Genomic DNA, 24,105 nt, shown 5'->3' on the forward strand with positions numbered 1-24,105 from the left:
TTTTAGCATTCAATTATCACCCCTCTGAACACATACAATTAAAATACAATTTGGATTGGAATGCAACAAAAATGGAATATCTCGGTGTCACTCTAACACGAAGAATCGACAAAATGTACGAAGCAAACTATAACGAAGTGGATAAACAAATTAGAAATGATATAGATAGGTGGGCTGTTCTTCCGTTAGACATTGGTTCACGAATAGAGACCATAAAAATGAATATTCTGCCTCGTTTCCTCTACCTATTTCGGTCGCTACCTATGGAGATACCTGAGAAACAATTCAGACTATGGGACAAAACAATTTCAAGGTATATATGGAATGGTCACAGACCAAGAATAAAATTCAAAACGCTACAGATAGGGAAAGATAAGGGAGGAATGTCGCTGCCAAACCTCAAAGAATATTTTTATGCAGCACAAATTAGACCTGTAATTTGTTGGTGTGATGAAAATTATGTAGCAAAATGGAAAAATTTAGAGAAATTTGTACAAGGAAGAGAAATCGGGGGCCTTATTGGAGACCGGGAAGAAGCACTAAGTATGATTAAACATGTGGACACTATCACCCAATTCACTTTAAAAATGTGGTTTAAGTTAGTTAAAAAATATAGATTGGAGAAAGAGTTGAGATTAATCCAATGGATAGCCTATGATAGGCGTTTCACCCCCAGTTCTCATGACCAGACATTTAAGCAATGGATTTCAAGTGGAATAACAGCCATGTGTATGCTAATTAAAAATGGGAATTTTATGAGTTTTCAGGAGATTAAAGAAAAATATAATTTAAACAATCAGGATCACTATAGGTATCTACAAATAAGGGACTACTTTGACAAAGAAATAAAGCATAATATAAATTTGGATAATAATGGAATAATCAGAACCACAATTGGAATATACAATACAAAGAAATTTAGAATAATATCTACATTGTATCAAAATCTATTGGAGACAAGAGGGAATACAACTTCATATGTCAAACGTAAATGGGAGGGAGAGCTGGGGGTGAATATCTCTGAAGATGAATGGCTAGACATTTGGAGAACACAACAGTCAAGCACATCATCACGTGCATGGAGGCTATTTTGTTGGAAGAATATAATTAGATTTTTTATCACACCTAAAATCCAACACAAATACCTGTCAGTACCACAACCATGTTGGAGAAAGTGCGGGGCAACAAATGTAGACCATTCTCATGTCTTTTGGCTTTGCCCCAAAATTGTAAAATTTTGGAAGGATGTTCATTTGTTTATTGTCAGAATTCTGAACTATGACATACCCAACTCATGTTTATTACTGTACTTTGGCAGAATGACAGGAAATGTGTTAAAAGAGGACAGATATTTGTTTAAAATTTTGTTAGTAGCTTGTAAAAAAGCAATTACGAGAAAATGGTATAAACCAGACCCACCAACACAAGATGACTGGCTCAAAATGGTGAAAGAGATACACGTCATGGAGCTTTTGACCCATAAGTTAAGAACCCAAGAAGAAAAATGTCTGGAAAAATGGGAGAAATGGACTGTACACACATCGACAGGATAAAGACTATCACACTGACACCAACATCAGATCAAACTGTAGAGACACGGCAATGCAACATGTTCTTTTTCTGTTTTTGTTTGTTTTTGCTTTTTTTGTGTCTTTTACTTTTGTATGTAAAAAAGGAAATAAAAAATAAAGTATAAAAAAAATAAATGAGCTGAAACAGACAGATTGTGATAACCAATCAGATTTCGAGTTGTTCGACATCAGGGCCAGCTAGCAGGTCTCACGTTGAACCTGACACGTTCTGACGTTCACGTCCTCTGATTGGATACGCACTAGTGAGAGGCAGCGCTATGCAAAGTAGAGTGACGTTAACCAAATGGAAGCTGGTGTCCCGTTAGGTCATCCAACCCCCACGCTAGCTAACCTGTCCCAGCCAGGAAAAGGGTTTGTGTGCTACTTTCAAAGCAGCAGCTACGAGCGGTATCCCTGGCTCACAGGTTCAGCACTAGCCTCCATGTCGATAGAAAAGGACTTACTGGTGGAACTGAGACGGACAGATAAACTGTACAACAGTCATTGAATTCTTCTTGAGGAAAGAAAGGAGGATGGATTTTGTGTTCAAATAAGCGGGGATAGTCGTTTTGGTGAGTACAAAGCTTTTTTTTTTCTATATTTTTGTGATTTTATTTCGTAAGCCCTGTCTTGATGGTCTGGCGGAGCGGTCTGCGCTGTGCCGCGCCGGGCGCAGCCTGAGCTTTACCATCGAGACAGAGCCCATAATGTGCCGGTACCTGGCGCACCTGTGACTTCAGTGAAGGGACTGAATTGTTTTGCTTTAATCTATATCAAAGTGGACGTTCAAAGAGTAGGCTACACCATTTCACCACTGTCGGAAATGAATGAATGAAACTGCTTTATGGGTGCGACAATGTGCTGTTTAGTGGACTTTTGTAGACTAATTGCCTTTTATTTTTAAGTTGTGACAGTATCCAAGCGATCATATAACTTTTACTTTACAACTCTTAATTGTTAATATGGATGTATTGATTTTAAATGCTCCGGAAATAAAGTAGTTGTACTCGACTATGTTTGTTTCTGTATAAATGTATGGTTTCGAGAGACATGGTGTCATAATGATGGTATTAAGAGGTGGATTCATTCAGTGTAGGACATCACTGAAGGCCTAGGTGTGAAATGCACAGCTCGCCACTGAGTACTTGTACTTGAGTAGGATAATATACAAGTATTATTTCCACCTCTGCTAAACAGACCCACACACTACACTACAATCACAGAGGGATCAGAGACATAAGGGACTGTGGCCCTCCTGTGTATAAAACAGACCATCATGTAAACATGGCGAAAGAGTCCGGACAAACCCAATGTGGTGATTTGGCAACTTTATTCTGTTTATTGTTTCCTTCTATTACAAACTGGCTGACTTTTACTACACGCTCAAATTAATGTAAACAGTTTCATTGGTCTAATGCAGGGATACACACACTTTTTAGGCTAGCAAGCTACTTTTTACTACTGAAAGCTCTTCACAATCTACTGTGTTGGGGGGTTATAATTGTAAATTATATATATATTTTATTATTTACACTATTATAATTATTATTATTAAATTATTACTACTATTACAATATTAATAACTTATTGAACATTTGTATACAGAAGGCAATTCAATGTGCTTTTTATGATTAAAAAGGAATAAGTAATCAGAAAACATTCAACAGTAAACATTAAATCAGCAGTATAAACATTAAAAATCCCCCTCAGTCATACGCAGTAGAGAAAAAGAGCCTTTAACTTGGATTTAAAAATGGTTTAAAGAGCTGACCAGCTCTGCTGCAGTTCATTTCACTCAATGCCAGTGGGGCTGAGGTTGAATTTGGTCACTGAATGAAATGCAGCATGTAGACAAGGACATTTCTAGATAAAGCCTTTGCGTCTACAGAGCCTGCTGTCACGACAATAAGTAAACGGCGAAAAGGACAAGGACTTTTTAAAATAAAAGCGTGCCTTATCTTTGTCACAGATTTCAATGACATCCACAAGTGTTAGGAAAACTCCATCTGGTAAAACGTCATCATGGCAAAGTCCGCCATCTTTGTAAATGAATCACATCAGACCGCCTTCATGCACAACCTTAAACGTGCTGAGTCAATCTACACGTGGTGGGTGGGTCATCTAAAAAAATACTTGCTTAAGCACACTCAGGAGATTAGGGCACTTAGTGTGAAATCAAGGGGCATACTTAAACCCCGCCCCCGTTCCCTACACACTGCTATGCTACTGTATCTGTAAAAGCTTATAGTAACAGATTTATTTTCACACAAATCTCCATGACATGCATGAATGGCACAGCATTATCAACTCACATTTGATTTTTAATGAGTCAGTTTGTCTATTAAAAAACAAAAATGAAAAATAAAGTTAAAGAAGTCATGTATGTCGGTACTTACCTACGGTATCACAGGGTTCATCTTTATGAACGCAGAAATCTGTCCTGGAAAACAAACAGGACAAACAGTGTGTAACCGACCAAGTGAAAATAGGCTGAGTAGATGATGTTCACACATTTAAGAATAAACCAACAATCTGTTAAAACTGATAAAAATGCTGACTAAAGGATTGCTTTAAATGACTTGTTAGACCACTCATCAACAGCAGTTTAGAACATTTTCAAAAACAAAATGTCTTCACTTTCATTTATGTGTGCACAGCAGCGCACAATATAGAAGATTCAAACCAAAACACATGAAAGGCTGATTTGTGGAGCGGATGAATTATGTGCATGTACGGTCCAGTGAACTCTGTTTTTTTTTTTGTTTATTTAATCTTCTGCCCCCAACAAACAGATTTTCTAAATGAAAATACGGAAGTATACGAGATCTGTGAGGGCACTGAGCTGGAGCGTCAATGCTCTCCAGTTCAGGAGTAAACAAAGCCTTTGCTATGAAGATGTACGTTTAAAGCAGTTAGTTTACTAGAAGAATAAATGACCCCTGTTTTGTGGAAAGGTTACCCTAAAGCTGCTGGGGATGGTCATTTTTTAACAGATAAAGACTGAGTCTCCTATTGTGGTGACCGAAAGAGAACAGCCTTGCTTAAAGTGTAACTAAACCCACAGGTTTTTCCAAACACATCAACAAGAAGTACACGAACATCCATGCACACGCAGAAACAGACAGGGATACGAACACAACGTGTCTGTACAGGTACATACACACAGAGCTTGATGAACCCTCTGATTAGACCATTTTCTGCTCTTTATAGAAGCAGAGTCACAAATATTACCGCAGTGGAACACAGCCCACATGGAGCTGTCATTCATGCTCACTGACAGGTCCCTCCTACTAGGTCTTATAGGAGGGGCGGGGCCAACAGTGACGTTACCAAAACAAAAAGTCATCACTGAATTAATCTCAGCCATTAGCAAAATGAAATTGTAATAGTCGGCATTCAACCCATAGACGTCAGACACTGACATTTTACATCTAAAAACGCTAAATATAAATACTTTGACTAAAATGTAAAGAGTGAGACTAGGATAACTACTTCATATCTAATAATCATATATGTATTCAGCAGAAAAAAGTGGTTTTTGGGTGGACTTACATTTTAAACATGAAAAATATTGCACTCAAAGAAGAACTTCTTTATTACTGTTATTATTATTTTAATGTGTTTTGAAGAAGAACAGTCACCATTTCCTTTTCCATTTTTTTTTTGCAATTTTTTTTCCATATTTTGTTGATAACCATTTAGTTATCTTATTCAACATGATATGGCACATCCCACAATACAATGTGGGAAACTTTTCATGAAATTTCATAGAGTGTTTACAGTGGAGATCAAAATAAACTTTTTAAGCAGAAATTACAATATTTTATTAGTGCTGTCAAAAGATTAAAAAATTGTGCAATTAATTAATTATGCTTTGTAAGCAATTAATCTAATTTTAAAAAATTTTAATCGCACCCAAACATTGCTGAGAAACCTCAACTTGAGGTATTTTCATTTAAATTACATTACTGTGGTAGATCAAAAGATTGATATATAACAAAGTGGCTTCATAAAGTAATTTATTGTTTGTTTTTAACAGAACAGATGCAGGTGTAGCCATTTACATTCCTCTGTATTTGAGACTTCTCCCAAGGGCTACATGTCATATTGCTGTGTACTTTTGTCAATCTCCAAATAATAGAAAATACAAGTGAAATAAAACGTCATATGTAGTGCTATAAGGTTTATGCACATCATAAACCGTAAGAACACTTTTCTGACACCGAACTTGTTGCTTTGTCTCTCCTTCAGATAATAATATTTATCCAGTGAGTTTGTTCATTTGTCAGTCATGGTGTACTCACAGCATGTAGCAGTTAGCACTGTCTGAGTATCTGCGCTAGTTGTCCATGCTAGCTGCTACATGTTTAGCAGTGAGGTGGTAGCGGAGGCTACAAAGGTGATCCACAAACTCTTTCTTGCACAAATTGCACACAACTATGCTTTAGTTTTCCATCCAGCACTTTTATAAGCCAAAATTTACACAAACAAAGCTGAGCAGCTTGCCATTTTCCAATCTCGTATTGTAGTCTGCGCATCAGTATTATGGGTATATTGAGAACTCTTGAAATAAAAAGGTTCCGCGCTGTTTGGAGTGCTTAAAAAAAAAGAAGCGATTAATGTTTTTTTAGCGCGTTATTTTTTCCTGTGTAATTAATTAATTGCAATTAACATGTAAAAGTGACAGCCCTACCTATACAATCTTTTTCAAGCAAATTATCTTTGATTTATTGATCTTTGAGCCCTACATTGCTTCTTTATCCAATGGAGATTTTAGTCTGTATCAGCTTTAAAGCTGATATCTGGAGTTTCTGAGAAATCTTTGTATATGTATCATTCTTTTGAAATGCAAAAAAAACCTAACTAGTCTTTTACTATGGTCTACTGTCGGTGGTCATTCATATACGTCAATGTATTTAAGTCCTGCCTTCATCCTATAGACCCCTATACAAATATAAAATTGCACCACGAACGCCCAACCAATAGGCTTCGACTTCCTGTAGCGGAGATTGTCAATCAAAGTGAATGCGCATACGTAAGCTGTGCACGGAAACAAGGCAGCGCATCACAACAGCAAACAGGTATCACTCTGAGCGGCATAGCATCATACAGGATCGCTACAAAACTCCAAAGCTTCTACTAAAAAACTAAAGAAAAGTCCGGGTACAAAGCTTGTGGATAAACGTCTTTGTGACCGTAACAGAATTTAACTCAGAGCTGCTTTTCAAAGGTGGAAAGACTTGCGGCTTTTACAAGGATTCTGAACGGACCCTGAAAATGTTTTAATCAAACTACCATAAGTGTTTTATTAGTGAAAGACTATACTACACGTGTGTTGGTGCGTTAAACATTGTTGTTATGTTTGGCGATACGCGTACACAAAAGTAGAGGCGTGGCTTCTGGTAGATTGGCAGGGAGGGGGAGGAAGTAGAGCTGTTTAGGGAGGGACATCGAGACATTCGCTTTTGAATTTTCTCCTTTTCCTTTCATCCTCTGGATATCAGCCTTAAGGTGCAGGGTAAAGAAGATATATTAACTACATTTCTAATGCTGCTGGATGTGACATAGAACAAACAGGTGTGGAGGAGAAGCCGTGTCTTAGATATTTGAAGCAGCAGGTTTTTTACAACCGTGGCCAGTGCTGAGTGTTTTACCACGAGGATGACGACAGAGGAAGAAAGGTTCCCACTGACTTGTGGGAGTGCTCAGCTAGGTGTGAGCAGCTGCAGTGAAGCATCTGGGATACAGATCTCAGGCTTTGTCAGCAACTTTGATCAAATGCTGTGGAAATCAATTTATCTACTGTGTTTAGTTAGTTTAGACATAATAACTTTAGGTAGCAAACAAGCTAGAAAAAACACAAGTTGTAAAAAAGTATTACATTTAAGGAAATATTACTGAAACCGTTTGAGCCACAGAGGTGTTTGTCAGAGTTTGGAAAGCAGTAGCACGGCTGTTTATGGCCTTGACCTGGTCTCGGGGTCTTGACCTGGTTTAACGTCTTTTAAAGTCAGCAGAGCAGACTCCAAATGCTTAAAGTGAGTAGGTCACTTTAGAAAAGCAGGCTGTGGACTAAATGAAAACTCAAATGTATGTGTTTCTCTTAATAAGCCAGGATATTATTTTTCTCGAAGTGCAAAACTTCTCATCATGTGCAATATTCTGAAATATAACACAACATATTTATTTAAATGTATCTATACTGTTATGTTCAATATTATTTATCCATTTTCCCTGATAAATAATACTTGGACTGATACACATCTTATACTGTACTTCATTCATTTAGTGAAGATTGTTAAATGTTTTCCTTTCTGAAAAGGGTCTATTTAATGAATTGCTATTACTTTGTATCACTGACTGTTGTTAATAGAGTAATAAAGTACAATCAATTAAAGTTAGGGCTGGGACTTTAACACAACATTTGCGATAAATTAATAATTAAAAAAAAAAAAAAAAAAAAAAAAACGCACTGAAAAAACACGCAGTTAATTGGGGTTTTTTTCATTCCAAACAAATCTTTCTCACTTCACATGTTCCCGGTATACCCATAATACTGATGCACACATTACAGGAGATCTTAAGGAGAAGTCGTTGCAATGTTTTGTGGGTGTTAATTTTAGTTTATGAAAACACTGAATGGAAACAAAAGCCCAGTTGTATGCAATCATAATATTCATTATTCATATTTGACATTATGTTAGCACTCGGTAATAGAAATAATAAACAGTATTTAGTTTTTAAGCTCATTTATTGTTTTCATTGATTCAGTCATATACCAAAATCCATTTAAATTAGAAAAAATGTTGCTTCTCGTGCCACATATTGTTAGGCCATTCATTTAAATAATCAACAATGATTAATTACAAATGCCTTTTTTAATCTAGTCCCATTACATTTTATATAATGTTGATTAATGTGCACCGTCCCTCACTTCCTTTGATTGACATTTGCACATTGTTGTGTTTTTTCTTTTGCTGTTATTTTTGCTTTTTTTTCTAATTTATGTCTGTCCTACAATTCTAACATTTTACATTATTATCTTATGTTAATATTTAATCATTTATTTATAAATTTTTAAAAGTGAATTTCCTCTCTATGGATCAATAAAGGTGTTTTCTAAATAAAGAATTGAATGGAAAACACTCATATCTTGTACTTCATTCATTTAGTAAATATTGTTAATTGTTTTACTTTCTGCAAAGGGTCTATATTATATTTTGCTTCAACTTTTTTATCTTTTGCTGTTGTTAAAAGTGAATTTCTCTGTCGTAGGATTAATAAAGTATAATCACTTAAAATATGTAGAAATATGTGTAACTGTACAATGAGCGAAAATATTTATTTGATCCCCTGATGATTTTGTATGTTTGCCTACAAACAGAGAAATGATCAGTTTATATTTTTAATGGCAGATATTTTTCATGCAGTGGAAGATAAAATGAAAATAAATATATGTTTAAAAGAACAATATACCATAAAAAAGTTGTGATTTGATTTAAATTAAAGTGAAAAAGTCTTTTGAGCCCTTCTCAAAACAACATGTCTCTACACTTTCGACCTCAGTCTCCCATTTTAGAGAAAAAATCCCAAAGAAATGTGTGATATGGTCCCAAAACATTATCTCTGAAACCCTAATTACAGCCAACTGGCGAATCACTCTCATGTGTTGCAAAAAATCCTGCACAGCTGTGTGATTAAAGGTGTAATGCTTTTACCGTGACGTGTCACCAGGTAGAATGATCATCAGTTCAGCTAATACACCATCAGCTAAACCTGTCTTTGTACCAGAGCCTTTTCACATTAGAACACAGTAATAATAATCTGAACCAACACATTAAAAACACACTTCAGTTAAAGTTCTGCATTCATTTTCAGTCACAGAAAAACATGATCACTAGTCAAACCCTAACATGTAGCGCAAGATTTTACATATTTGTCCATTAACTACACTTGCTAGATAGTCAGTCTCCCGTTTTGTTCTAAGAACCCCAACAACATAGTATTTGAGGTTTATTTTCCCAAACTCGCCTGTTTTCCAGAGTTTTAGCCTCTGAAAAGTGACTTTCTGAGCAGTTCTAAAAACGGGCTGTTTTGGGGCCTACTTATGTATAGTCATGAGTGGGCGTGTCTGTAGACGCTGACTCCACAACAGATGATCACTAGCGATTTTCTTTTACTATACACACTTGTTACTGTTTTTAGCCAAAAAACTGCACATTACAGTAAAACACATGACTATTTAAGTGGCTATTGTGATTGTGATTCAGACAAACACTGTTTCAGGGTGTGTGTGGCCGTAGCAGCGGAGTCAATCAGCTGTTTCAGCTGCTTCAAACACTCACCGGAGCTGCTATGTCACTTTCTTTTCCACCTCACCACTACTTATTACAGGAATAGTCCATTCAAGGTGATAGTCCACTGTTTTGTCCAACCGCTGTGTTGCATTGGTTCACAAACACTTCAGATCATCTCAAAGACTAAATGGATACTAAAAATAAAACTGATTGTAACTGCTCCCTGGGTGCTACACCGTGGCTGCCCACTGCTCCTCAAGGAGAGGTTAAATGCAGATAACACATTTTGTGTATGTAGCTTTACATATATGACAATAGATTACAATGTATATTCTATATTAAACAACAGTGTTAGTTTTACCAGTGAAGTTTGAGAGGGAGGAGCTCACATTCTTATAGGGTAGGAGGAGCCAGGATTGTCAGGAGGAGGAGTTTCCGCTAGGTGATGTCAACTACTACTAACTACAAAATGTGGAATAACAAGGGAGGGAGGAAACAGAACTTTTTCAACTTTGGTTCTCTGAATGAGGCTAAAGGGATGTATATCACTGCAGCAAAACCATTATAAAGTGATTTTTTCATAATACTGCCACTAATGCTAAGAAACGTCTCGGCCTCCTCTTCTGCCCACCCGTACCGCGTCATGTTTTCGCAGAGAAGTGGTCATCTGACCAGCTACGTCATGTCCTGTGACGTGTATTTGTGGAAAAGGTGTTTCCATTAAGCTTTTGCGACACATTTCAATATGGAAATGTATGAAAAACCTCCTCATGAAAGTATGAAAACCTTTAAGCAATATTTGAGTGTTTTTTTAAAATTCAGGTGTTTCCATTACCAGTTTTTATTGCGCCATTTAGATTTTGAGCATTTCCAAGGGTAATGGAAACACAGTTATTGATCTGTAAATGTAAAATACTCCGCGGCAGCATCTGTGCGCCCTTGCTTCAATCAGCAATAAGTCTAATCAAATACAATCCAGTGAAGGAGACATGAGCACAAACGTGGAAGTAACAATTAGTCAAAAAGAAAATTACTAAAACATACATATGAATGAAATGAAAAAAAACATTTTCAACTTTTTTTTTTCTTTGCAGCCCAACACGGAATAGTCCACGGACCAGTAGTGGTCCGCAGCCCAGTGGTTGATGACCCCTGCTGTAATCTATATCTGGTGCTTTCAAAGAGCATTACAGCAGGGATCTGATATCTTGTTCTTTTCTCCTTAAGAGACGGTAAATGTGCTGTCACAGACATTCTGCAGGTTCCCTCATCCATTGAGTGAGAATGTGTAATGTGAAACCTGAGAGCTCGGGGACTCTTTAATTTGCTTGCATACCTCCTTGACCCCCGGCCCCTCCTCATAGATTGACTGTGACTGCTACTGTCTTCCTCCTGACAGCAGCAGATCAGGTTGACAACAGACAAACTGAGAAACAAAAGGCCACTCTATCAGGAGAGGATCTGACAGCAGACTTGAGTGCTCATTAAAACAACAGGAAGTCTTTTCAGCGCCGCTCGCCCTCCCTGGAGCTACAGCAGACACTTATAGCTAATCTTAAATTAGAAATGTGTGTCGTGTTGCACCAGACGTGGCCATGTTGGGACTGAAGCATGAAGATGAAGAACAAATGAGCCTCGCTGACACACTGAGCAAAGAGAAATTAGAGCACCACGCTGCAGTGACGTAGGAAACATCCGGAGTGCGGGATCAGATGGGGGCATTTGTTGTGGTTCATTTTTCAGGAGAACTTTGTCAAAAAGACTTGTTCACAACAAAACACATTTTAACAGAGTATTGGAGACACATTTTCTAAGACTACTGCCTTCAAAAGCGTAAGCAAAGCAATGCTTTGATTTCATTCTTGAAAGGCATTGCATTGTGGGATGTGAAGTCCCGTAGACCAGCGTTTCTAAAACAGGGGAACAACAGGGGGCACTTGAGATAGAGAAAGTTGAAAATTATGTTATGATGTTGACGATATGTAAGATGCATGGAATGAAATTCTTTAAAAAATAAAATGAAAACCTTTGTGTCACCAATAGCAGCTGCATACCTGGTGACCAGTACAGCAGTATCCACTGGTGGAATATCGTCCCTCCCACCAGGAACGTGGTTGGTGCCGAGATAGCGAGAACCTCCAAACTCTTGGTACTGCCAGTGACAAAAGCTCTCCAGAGAGCGCTCTCCATGGTGGCCCACTTTCAGCTTTCCCTGTAGAACACACACTGTTACTAAAACTCATGTTTTCCTGTTATTATTTTGGTTCAAATAATGTTGTTGATGAATTACAAAATTAATAAAAATGTATTTTAAAAAAAACCAAATAAATACAGTAAGCACCAACTCATAAAAACCACATCACATACCAGGGGCCTAAAGAGTTTCGTTAAAGCAGATTTATGTTACGTCTTCATTTTTTTGCAGATGAAACTCATATGGACAACTAATGGAATAATTGTGAAAGTTATAAAAAACAGATTACTTGAATCTTTTATCGGAGCAGGGTGTGTTTGTTTAGCAGTCTCTAATTTAAAAGTTTCGCCCCCAAAGCAGTGAAAAAGGTCAGTGACTTTAGACTCCAAGGACTCGTTGACATACTGGGAGGAACCAGAATCAGCTGATCCTCAGCTCTTTTAGGGTTGACAGGGAGTTTATGAGGGTCAGTGAAGGTGAGAAGGCAGCCTTACTGGGCGACTGTGGAGCAAAACCAGCTTCGTCACTCGGATGTTGATCCTAACTCCCAGACTCTGGTGGTGGAACATGTTGTACACCTGCAACAAAAAAGAAGAGAAAAACAACACTTTTCAAATCTCTATGAAGGAGGAAATGTAAACAAAGATACACTCAATTTAATTTAATTCAAATTGATTTGTAAAGTATAAACTTACTGCAACAAAGTCATCTCAAGGCACTCGTCACATAAAGGTAAAAGTTACGCTTATTAGTGAGCATGCCTCCTGCATCCTCAGTAATATTATCCATTTTTCTTCTGTCTTCATTAGTTCCTCTAACAGAAGTTTGCTCAATTTTGACAATAAAGCTATCAAAGAATTCAGAAAGTTTCTGAGACTTATGCTCAACTTTGAACTTCAGCTGTTCAGCCATATTTTGACCTACAGCCCTTCAACTGCAGTGGACAATTTTTGTGGACCAGCTCCACTCTAGCTTGGTTAGGCCATCATTTCATCTTTTAAATCCACCTTTTTGTGTGGAGTTTGTGTAGATGTTTTCTCAGTGCTTGCATTGGTTGTTTTAAGCTTTTTTCCTGTTATTTGTATAATTGTCACCTTTAAGAACACAGTTTTAGCTATTCTAACCTATTTCAACATTTTTTAGCCTTTTTTTTTAAACTTTTTCAACCTTTTTTAACATTCTTCATCTTTCTCGAGTTTGCACGTTTTCCCCATGCTTGCATGGAATTTCTACGGGTACTCCATTACCTCCCATCATTCAAAAACATGACTGTGGGAAGAGAGCAGAATGATTCATCTCCAAGACCTCTTCGAAAATGATAAGCTCAGGACATATAACAATCTAACCCAAACATTCAATATAAATAAAAGTAATTTTCTTCAGTACTTACAAGTAACAAAGACAATTAAGAAAAATACGGCAATAGATTTAATCACCTTACAACCTCCAGAACTGGCCATATATATGAAAAAAATCTCAACAAAAACAAAAAAACTCAATAATATACAGAGCACTCTTGAACACTAACTCTAATCACTTACCAATCACTAAATGGGAAGCTGAATTCTCAATTACTACGAACACCGATTTCTTGACAGAAATTTGTTGTAATACTTTTAAGATGACTAAAAACACAAATCTTCAGCTAATTCAATACAAGGTCCTCCACAGATTACCCAACAGAAAATGTATAAAATGGGCTTCTCCCCAACAGACATCTGCTCTCAGTGCACCCAGGGAACAGCTGATTCATATTCACATGCCGTATGGCTTTGTTCGCCAGTTCAACAATTTTGGTTTCTAATTACTGAAAAACTGTCCTCCATTTTGGACTGCAGGGTTCCTCTATCTCCAAATCTATGTCTCTTAGGAGACCTGACTATGCTTGATATTCCAGTAAACCAATCACAATCCATCCTTGGGGCACTCGCCATAGCAAAAAAAAAACAATATTACTGAATTGGAAAGATAAAAAATCGTTAAGCATAAACCAATGGTGAAATCTCCTCATAGAATTTATTTCCATGGAAAAGATGTCTGCTCTCAGAAAAAATAAAATAACCTGCTTTGAGGAGCGTTGGACTCCTTTTCTAATTGCATTGAATCTCGATTTTTCATTTTTAGCCTGATGATCTAGCCTGCAAGCAACTGCCAGCACCACTCTTTACTAACACACTGATCTACCTGTAGCCCTGGACATCCATGGGCTTGTGGGGTGGCCTTGACCTGGGTGGCTTGAGTGGGTTGCTGGGGTGTTTTGGGTGCCTCTGCGAGGGTGTGCGTCCCTTTCGGGCGCTCTCGTGGTCCCTGTGCGGTTTGGTGTTGCTCTCCTGCCCCCTTCGTACACGTCTGGGTGGCCCTTGGGGCTGGGGGCCTGCATGTTACTCTGCCACTCTTTCCTCTTGCTCTCTGTCCCCCTGTCTCGTCCTCTCCCCCTCCTCCGCCTTCGCTCTGCGTCTGCTCTCCCATTGGGTTTGGCGTGGGGGGCTCCTGTCGGCCCGGGATGTTGGGGGGGGGGGGGGCTGTGGCCTTCGCTTGGGGGGGCAAGTGTGGCTGCGCCAAGTGGGTAGCTTGGGGGTTGGCTCGTCTGGGGGCCTGGGGTGGTGGGGTTCATGGCTTCGGGATGGGGGGGGTCCGGGGTGGGGGTGGCGCTGGGGGTGGCTGCTCTTGGGGGCGGCGATTGAGTCCTGGGTTGTTGGGTGGCGGGGTGTTGCGGTGGGTTGCTCCGCCGGCCGGTCTGGGCGCCTTGGCCTGGTTCACTGGGGCGCGCCTTTGCTGAGGGTGCCATTGGCGCGATGGGCCGGGCCGCACCCTTCCCCCCCTCCTCGGGGGCTGACTTAGGGGACCGCAGGGGCCGGCTTGTGTAGCTTCGGGGGGAGAGAAGGGTGAGGTGTGGGGCCTCGCCCGTGCTGGGGCCTCCCCTGGGTCGTGCTGGGTGGGTGTGTGTGGGGGCGCGGCCAGTGGCTCCTGTCCTGGCGGATCCGCGTCAGGAGTGGTTGGTCTGCTGGCTGGGGGCGCCGGGCCCTGTGGGTGCCATGTCTGGGCTGGGGTGTCCCGGGGGTGGGTCTTTGGGTTCGGCGTCTCGGGGCTTGCCCCCCCACTGTCTGCCCAGGGACTGGCCGCGGTTCAGCGGGGTGCCGCGCCGCGTGGGTGATTGGGGGTGGCCTCCGTGGGAGGGGGGTGCTCTGCTATCGACATTGGTGTGGGGTTGCGGTGCCTGGCTGGGGGTGCATGGGTTCGCCTGCCTGTTGGTCCGTGGTTGGCGGGGTGGCCCTGCCTGGGTTGCTGGTGGCGTCCTCTCTCGTCGGGGGGGCCGGGGCCGCCCACCTGTGGAGGATGCAATGTCGTGGTGTTGTGCGGGCCTGCACTGGCCCTGGTGTGGGGGCTGGCCTCTCTCCTGCTCGGCCGCCACCTGCTTTGGCGGAGCGGGCCGCTCTGGGCTGGCTGGTGGCGGGGGTCGCCTCCTGGGCACCCTTTTTAATAGCACTTCATAGATTCACTAAACACATACATTCACTCAGGTGATAGGGAAGTGCCTCTCCATTAGGGAATGGAGAGGCACCATAACAGGGTGGTGGGGAACTTCACACATTTGGGCCTGTCAGGGTGGGGGCCGGGCCCCTCTGTTGATGGCTGGGCCGCCGTGTGGGGATCAGGAGGGTGCGGTCGGGCTTGGCGGGGCGGTGGGTGTTGCTGGGGGCTCTCTTTGCGGGGTCTCTCCGGGCGGTGCCGATCTGGGAGGCGTGGGGGTGCCCCTTCCCTACGAGTGGGGCTTGGTGCTTGTCTCATCTCCTGGTTGCCTTGGGGGAGCGCCTCGCGGTGTGTAGGTCTGGGGTGGCCTGCCGCGCCGAGGTGGGGGGTGGGCACGCTGGGGGGTGCTTGGCATTCCGGGATGGTGCTCTTAAAAAGATTAAATCGGGGCTTTCGCCTTTAATTGCTGGGGGGCGGCTCTAGCTGTTCCGGTGGTTGAGGTCGGTATCGGCCGCTTGGTAGGTCTGTCCTGCTATCTGCGGGCTGGCAGGTGGGTGGGTTCTGCTCCTTTGGCGGGGGGCTGTTGCTCCGCATCGGTTGTGTGCCGTTGGGATGCCTCGCTCCCGTGGTGGCGGCCGCCGGTCGCCCTTGCGCCGGGGGGGGGGGGGGGGCATTGCCCCATGGCTTGCACCGTCCAGTAGGGGGGCGGGGCCTGACTGTTCTTGCACCACCTGGGGCTGTGCGGTCTTGCTGGGTTGTGGCCTGTTCGTGGACTGGGGTGGGGGGGGCGCACCCTTGGGGGTCCGGCGGGCCTGGCCGGTCTTGGCGGGGGTCTTCTGGGGCGGGTGGTGCGGGCCATGCCCTACCATGCCTGTGGTTGCGGTGCCTAGTGGCCCCGGCTTGGGCGGCGCCCTGCGAGCCGGGCTCTCCGGTGTGGCTGGGCCCTTTGGTGTAGGGGGGCTTTCTAGGGCGATCTGGCGTGCCTGGTCGGTGTGCCTGGGGGCCGGCGGGGCAACTTGCAGCATCCCCTTGGTGCACTCGCCGACTATGGGCGTGGTCGCTGTCCCTGGGGGCGCTGCTCTTGGTGCTGCTTCCGTTCCGGGTCCTTCTGGCCTGGGGTCTGATCCCTGCTGGCTCTGGGCCCGCCGGCGAGTGCCCGCTGGGCGTGGGCCTTGGCTCCGCTGCTGGGGTCGCGGGCGGGGGCCTCTCTGGACCCTCCCCTCGGCGGTTGGGTGCTTGGGTGTGGGTGGGTGGGGGGGGCGGGATGCTGGTGGGGGGCCTTGGGGTTGAGGTCGGTGGCGGGATGCGCTGGGTGCCCGGCTGCTTGGGGCTTCCTCGGATGTGTGTGTGGGGGGCGGTGGCTGCCTCTCAGCCTGGGATCTTGGGGGCGACTGGGGGTTGCTCGGCCGTGGGGGGGGTGGCCTGGGGCTCCCTGGCCCCCAATCTTTCTGCTGGCCTGGCTGCTTCTGCGGGCCCGGGGCAGTTCCTGGGTTTGCGGTAGCGGTTTTTTGCACATATACTGGTATACGATGCACTGGCACGCCTTGGGATGTGGGATAAAACTCATACTGGGCTTAACTTTAGACACGTTAATCCCAAATACCTGCTTTAGGTACTACCACTCACTCATTCTCCCTGTCCACAGCCACCACCATTATAGCTAAGCTTCACACTTGTCACTATACTGGCTTGATTACACAACATAATAAGCACAATATATTCCACAACTTCACATCTCACCCTCACTGTAAAACAATCTATTCTCCCCACCCTTTCTATTTCCTACCTTGAGTCTCTCCTCCCTGCTCCCTTTCTCCTCCCCCTCCCTCTCTACTTAGGCGTAACACTGCTCTCCCTTTTATATCCTCCCTCTAATAAAATATTTCTTAGCCTTCCTTAGGGAGGGCTGATGATGGTCACAATTAAGCAATAAAATAAATCAATATATTTTATTGCAATAACAAAACATGCATTGCTGTCTCATACTGATTGCACTTCTTGTAGTGTTGACCTTTGACAGCATGTGCAGACAAGAGAAGAAAAAAAACAAAACATGACTGAATATTAAGTTGATTGGAGTCTCTAGATTGCCTAAGAGTGGACGGGAGTGTGAGTGGTTTCTGTCTGTGTGTATGTTGCCCTGCGGTGGACTGGTGCCCTGTCCAGAGTGCACCCCTGCCTAATGCCCAATGACAGCTGGAAACAGGCACCATCAGACCCCCGTGACGCTGAAAAGGAGAAAGCAGGTCGAAAAATGGATGCATGTATTTTCTGAATTCCCTCATGCAGCGGACTGTGATGTGGGCCAGCGGCTGCATCCTCACTTGAATTTTCTTCAGGAAATGCAAATATTCTAGTTAGTTATGTGATGACGACAGAGCTGGCTCAGTGGTAGAGTGAGTCGTCCAGTAACCAAAGGGTTGGGGGTTCAAATCCCGCTTTATCCAAGTCATTGTCATTGTGTCCTTGGGCAAGGCACTTTACCCACATTGCCTCTTATGAATGGGTGTGAACTGTAAATAATAAAAGCACATTTATAACACTTTCCCCTGTGCCTCGAACCACTGATATAAGTATCAAATATCACAAGGTTTAAATATTAATAAAAGGAAAAGAGGCTATCAGGCTACAAGGAACAAAAGTACAACTAAAAGAACGTCACATTGAGAATGGTTGCTCACACTCACCTTCCACTCAGAAAAAGCATTACTAGGTGAATAAAATATGTTGAATAAAACATAATGTAGTAAACATGTCTCTGATCCCTTTTTCTTGAACGAGAGTGCTCCGTTTTCTGTCATCGTGAGTTTCCGTGAATGCTCGGATGATCGCATCCCTTTTAAATGTTGTCACTGCAAGGAATTATGGGGCAGCAATATGTGGTCTCCTTTGGTAAAGGATACATCAGTGTTTCTTAGGCTAAAGGAGGTTATAAAGGAAGCATTGAGCTTCCTTTCTTGAGCTTTTAGAGAACTGGAATGCTGCTTATCATGGCCGCCACTTAACCTCTTCTGGGGGTTAAGAAAAAATGGATAGGAGGGACTATTCGGACGCAGCCTAGGTAATAGAAAGAAGAGACTCTTACCATGTTCATTACAGTCAGCAGGAACCTTTGAGCAGCCTCAGCACCGTGGTACTGCACCATGTCGGAATCTGCCACTACCACAGTCTCCACAGTGTATGCTTCCTCCAGACGAATTGCATTTCTTTTCTGACGACCCTCCTCATCAATGTTTGACATCCTCTCTTTCTTCTTTCCTACCACAGTGGACAGACAGATAGACAAGTTGATCAAGAACAAATGAACAGAATGATAGAGAAGAATTAATCCAAAAGGGGCAATCGTCCTAAAGGTGGCACTACAGCAAGCCTCTGAACTCCAAATTTTGAAAATGTAAAACTAATAAACAAAATTATTCCGTGTATCATTCATTCATTTGCTTTTCATTATGTAACAAAAACATGAAAAACAACAAAAAAACACAAATTATTTGATATATGTTTCCAAAACCAAAATGAAAAACACGTAAAACGCCTGTTTTTCAAATTCAAGCTCTTTTGCTTCAGTACAGAAAACGAAAAACAAACACCTTTATTCATTTTTCTCCATTACCGATTGGCCAAAGTATGTGACCCGGAAGTGTACTCTCATCCGACGCTAACGGCAGTTCGTCATGACAAGATTGCTGCTTCCAACTGAGCATCCGAAACGTGTCCTTTTCGCTTTAGCTGGTGTTGGGCACAGAACCTCCTCTCGGACATTTCGGAGGATTTAGAGACTCCTAAGTGTTGCAGAGCTAACAATATCACGGAATGTGTAACGCTTCACTTCCGGGTCACGTACTTTGGCCAATCGGTCCACAAATGTTTTTGAATTATTGAAAATTGAGCATACAATGCATCAAAACGTTTGATTGTAAACAAATACTTGCAAATTATTGCGGAAAATGTTTTTAACCTTCACTTAAAAATTGCCATTTTTGGAACCATCATAAACTATGTTTGGGAAATACCTGAATTTTGTATCAAAACATTTTTACAGCATTTTGAATTTCGCTCTCGTGAACAAATGGAGTCAATACAGTAGAAAACAAACTTATCCAATAGTGCAACCATCTACTTCATTATTCTCCTCCTCATCATTGATATTACTGTTGACATCAAGTGTGCCGTTGGGGGTGCCTCGCTCCCGCGGTGGCGGCCGCCGGTCGCCCTTGCGCCGGGGGGCATTGCCGTTTTAACATCTCTCCGTGTCTTTATAAAGTCGACGGCTGCAAAAAACAAAGGATGCCACTCTTGAAAGACTCAGAAATGACTTCTGCAAAGCCAAGTTCTTGGTTGGAAGGAGTGGTTTATTGTTCAGCCCATCTGGTGGCAGTTTAGCTTGTTTCCTGGAGCGAACAAATGTGACTGATAGATGCTTTGTCCTTAAATAACTCTCACTGTTTCATAACAATGCAGCACACAAGAGACAGTTCACCGAAATACACTTAAAACACTAATTTCTAGGCTAGAACTGAGGGGCCCAGTGCGTTGGAAATAAAACCACCAGAATAATCCTTGTATTGTTGCCCTCTAGCTGTTTAAAGCCTTGTATCTTGCTGATCCTCTCTGCTTTAGTTACCCAGTCAGCCTTCACACATCATGTAAATTGGAGACTAATGCTGCAGATAACATGGTCTAGTTTTCTTTTACCATGATGTCATCAAGTTTATTGAAGTTCTGGCTAAAACACAAACAAAATAATTGGGAATTTCCACTGCATGGTTCCAGCATGGCTCGAATGTATCGTACATGGTTTGGTTAAGGTATTGGGTATTTTTTTTTTCATCAAAATGTTGCAAAATTATTTTTTTAAAAGATGCAAGTGCAGTGACTTCCTCTAAACATGACACAAACATTCAAACAATAGATTAACAAATGTTCCAGAAGTGGCTTGAGGCAGCATCATCAAACACAAAGTCCAAGTAATCCAATACCTGAACTCAGACCACTGCAGTGAATCACCAATCACTGCTACTGCATCATACGTTACACATCTGTTTAACCCTGGATAGACCAGCAGGCCTGCTACAGGTACTAAAAACCTAGTTTATGGTAGCTAGTATGGCAAGTACAGCCAAATGGAAGGGCAGAAAACCCATTTTGGGGCATATAAACTGACACTAAACCTGCCGGTCGCAGAGAACATCACGTGCCACATCCATTCATCCATTTTCTGATGACATAAAACAAACACACCCACAACATTAACAACACGGACATACTGTAAATATATCAACTGTATAAACTGCACACATGAACATTTAAGTAGTTAACATAGGTTTAACATCTAATGTACACATTAACTCACCAGCTCAGCTTCACCAGTCAAAACAGCGACATCCGTACAAATGAATTGCGGCAGGTAAACACATACACGGGTAACACACATCACGCCCTATATTTTCATAGCTTGATCCGCCCCTAATAAAATACAAAAAATGCAATAATTCCTCAACATAAATAAAGGGTATTTGGTTGGTGATAAATCAAAACAAATCATCAAAACAGAACTCCACACAACAATCAACCCAACTGTCATGTTTTTGGTTTGTGGAAGGAAGCCGGAGTATCCGGCGGAAACCCACTCAAACACAGGGAGAACATGCTAAAAGGGAAGTTAGGTCAGCCTTGAGGTGATGTAATATTACGTCACTTCAAATCCAAAATGCTCAGTGCCAAAGACGTAATATTACGTAGTTGCTAGGTTACACTGTGACGGAGCTCTACAGTGAATATAAGGCTTCGCTGTGTGCCCTGAAGGTGACAGCAGAGTACCTTTGGAGGAGAGATTAGCCACTGATGCTACCATTAGCTAAGGAGGAAGAAGCAGGAAGGTGGGAGATTATGGCGCTACGGAGTGATATTGTGAACTATCCAGCAGCTCACAGCACCACATACTAACACAGAACATGTTTTAGTGGATTGTTGATAATAGGGATGTAACGATTAATCGTAAGGCAGTTAAAAATCGATTCATAGGTATCACGTTCACATCGATACTGTGAAAATTGAATCACAGTACTGTTTTTAAACAGCAGAGGGCGCTATATATCCTTCTCTTGTCCAGAAGTGTTGGCGGCGAGCGGAATCTGCTACTACTTTCTTTCTGGCCGCCTTCTACTCTTAAACGTGTTCATAAATGATTCCTTACCCTTTTAGCACCAAAAGAATATCTGTAATATTACGTGAATATCTGTAAGTCACGTTTTTCTATTAGCTCTGTCTGCTAGCACAATAGCATCTCTTCTTCACTGCAAGAATTTCTGCATGCCAACCGACCACTGGGCTACCAGCGCCCTCTGCTGCTCCAAATAAATAACTGATGTAAATACAGTGAAATTGCTGTTTTTTTTTTTTTAAAGTCCAATTGTTAAGGTACAAAATACATTTTCAGTTGCACTTTTAAAAAGAAAAAGAACTGCAGTTTTGCATTGTTTACTATAGAACCAGAATTTAAATTAATAGGCTTCTTCTTCATTTGTATTATTCCTTTATTTATTTCATTCAAGATTTATTTTTAGTTAAATTGCATTATTTTTAATAGTTTATCAAGGGATTCTTTTGACAATGAAAAATAAAAGGAAAATAGCACAGTATTTTCGCAAAAAAAATAAAGGAATATTTTTCAGTCATTTGTGTACAGTCCCATTTTGTAAAATAAATCGTGAGAGAATCGTATCGTGAACCCAGTATCGTGAATCGAATCGTATCGGGAGTTGAGTGAATGGTTACATCCCTAGTTGATAATGCTGCGATCGTGAGATAAAACCATCAACTAACCGGGCCAAACGGGTCATCTCTGCGTGTCGGGAGGAAGAGGAAGTTACGTCTGTGTGATTGACGGGGGAAGGGGGGGCAGATATAAATTACAGTAAGCAAAACATTCAACTGTGAGCCAGATAGCAAAATAATAGGTGACATGTAGGTGGTAGCAGCGCACCTTTGGATGAGAGATCACCCATGATGGACAGAGCTCAGAGGAAGAGGAAAAGAGTTTACGAGACAGGAAATGCGCTATGAGAGTTGATGCTGAAGTTCACAGCAGTGCACACTCGGCCAGAGCATGTGTGGAACTAAGTGGACTATTGAGAATGTGGCAATGGTGAGAAAAAGGGAGAATGACAGGGGTGAGACTTGGAGGACGGCCAAAATACAGTAAGCAAACCATTCAACTCTGACCTAGATAGCAAAATAATAATAATTTTGCCATCAAAAGCCCAGTCTCAGTGTTGTTTTTGTAGTTTTATAGAAGGAAACCAATTTTGAGATGTCCTTATAGCAAAAAAAAAATTGCTTCAAAGTCACTTATAGGTTTTAACAGAAAAAGTCATTTTTCTCAGCTTTTTGTCAGAAACTGGCTATTTGTGTGAAACTTTCGGCAGAAATCAGGTGGTCACCAGATAACAGCCATCTGTGCAAACAATGCAACTCTTTTCATTGAAGGAACAAGTCGTCTTCCCATGTAAGATGTCATCATATATAATCAGTTAAAACATGAAGAAGGATAAACTGTATTGAAACCTAAGTCACACGGAGACAAACATCAGAGGACGTTAAAGTATGACGCTAACATCAACACAGGAAAACAATGGGCTGAGCAGCAGTACATCTCTGTTCAGGCCTGAGGTCATTTCTAAGGGTGGAAGTCTCAGATATTGGTTACAAGTAAAATCTCAACATGAAAATCTGAGCACTGTTTTTGTTTAACAAATGGAGTCCCTCAGTCTGCATTTTTGAATAAAACGTGCAAACTTGTGCATGTAAATTCTCACAAATGGGATGGGAAACAGTAAAACCCGTAAAACCCTTAACCAAAAGGAATATTTGAGACATGGTTACCTGATAGCAGAGAGTACAGCCATTCATTGTGAGGTGTGAGGTTCAAAATAACAGGCAATAAACTTAGGTTAGGCCATGGGTGCCCAACATGGTCAGGGTTGCCATTTCCATAACACCACAAAGGAGGACTTTTATCAGAACTCCCAAAAGCCAGGATAAATACTTATATGATATAATGACATATAATAGCAAACCCCTAACAAAATAAAAGACAGAGAGAAAAGAGACTTCACAGACTCATTGTATATTAAATATAAAACAAAATATTTCTTTAGATATTTTACTTTTACCAGAATTAGGGTTAGGTTTAGGGTCAGGAATAATATTTTTCAACACAGAGCACATAGCAATCACACATAGCAATAATAATTCAGCTTCTCAGCTCACAGTCAGGTGGCACTAGTGTGCTAATCTGTTCATTTACAACCACAAATAAGCAGAAGACCAGACCAACCGGAACATTTACTAAAGTAGCACCTTCAGACCAAACATCCTACATGTGTGGGGAACTTAGGGGAGTTGTTCATAAAAAAAAAAGTTGGCGAGAAACACTGGAACACTATTTGTTAGCCAGACACGTAGCGATTTAGTTCATTGGAGTCATATAACTACTTAAGTGCTCACTCACTTTATAGGCCCGTAATAAGAGGACATTCTGCTAACTTGGTCTGCCAATGATGGTTTTGGT

General features: G+C 41.7%; 1 protein-coding gene across 3 annotated transcripts in view; it reads right to left on the bottom strand.

The window, feature by feature from the left end:
* Positions 1–24,105, bottom strand: part of adamts17 (ADAM metallopeptidase with thrombospondin type 1 motif, 17) — a 148,068-nt gene that overhangs the window by 72,801 nt on the left and 51,162 nt on the right. For all 3 annotated transcript variants that reach the window (XR_003673824.1, XM_028443272.1, XM_028443271.1), the window contains exons 4-7: positions 18,619–18,791; positions 12,557–12,640; positions 11,923–12,080; positions 3,968–4,011 (exon numbers count right to left, since the gene is read on the bottom strand). Coding sequence is in view for 2 of the 3 variants with exons in the window: in XM_028443272.1 (XP_028299073.1) it covers positions 3,968–4,011; positions 11,923–12,080; positions 12,557–12,640; positions 18,619–18,791 (459 nt within the window). In the remaining variant the exon portion in view is untranslated. The remainder of the gene's footprint in view (positions 1–3,967; positions 4,012–11,922; positions 12,081–12,556; positions 12,641–18,618; positions 18,792–24,105) is intronic.

The sequence above is a fragment of the Gouania willdenowi genome, chromosome 3, assembly GCF_900634775.1.
Source record: "Gouania willdenowi chromosome 3, fGouWil2.1, whole genome shotgun sequence".
Taxonomy (NCBI): domain Eukaryota; kingdom Metazoa; phylum Chordata; class Actinopteri; order Blenniiformes; family Gobiesocidae; genus Gouania; species Gouania willdenowi.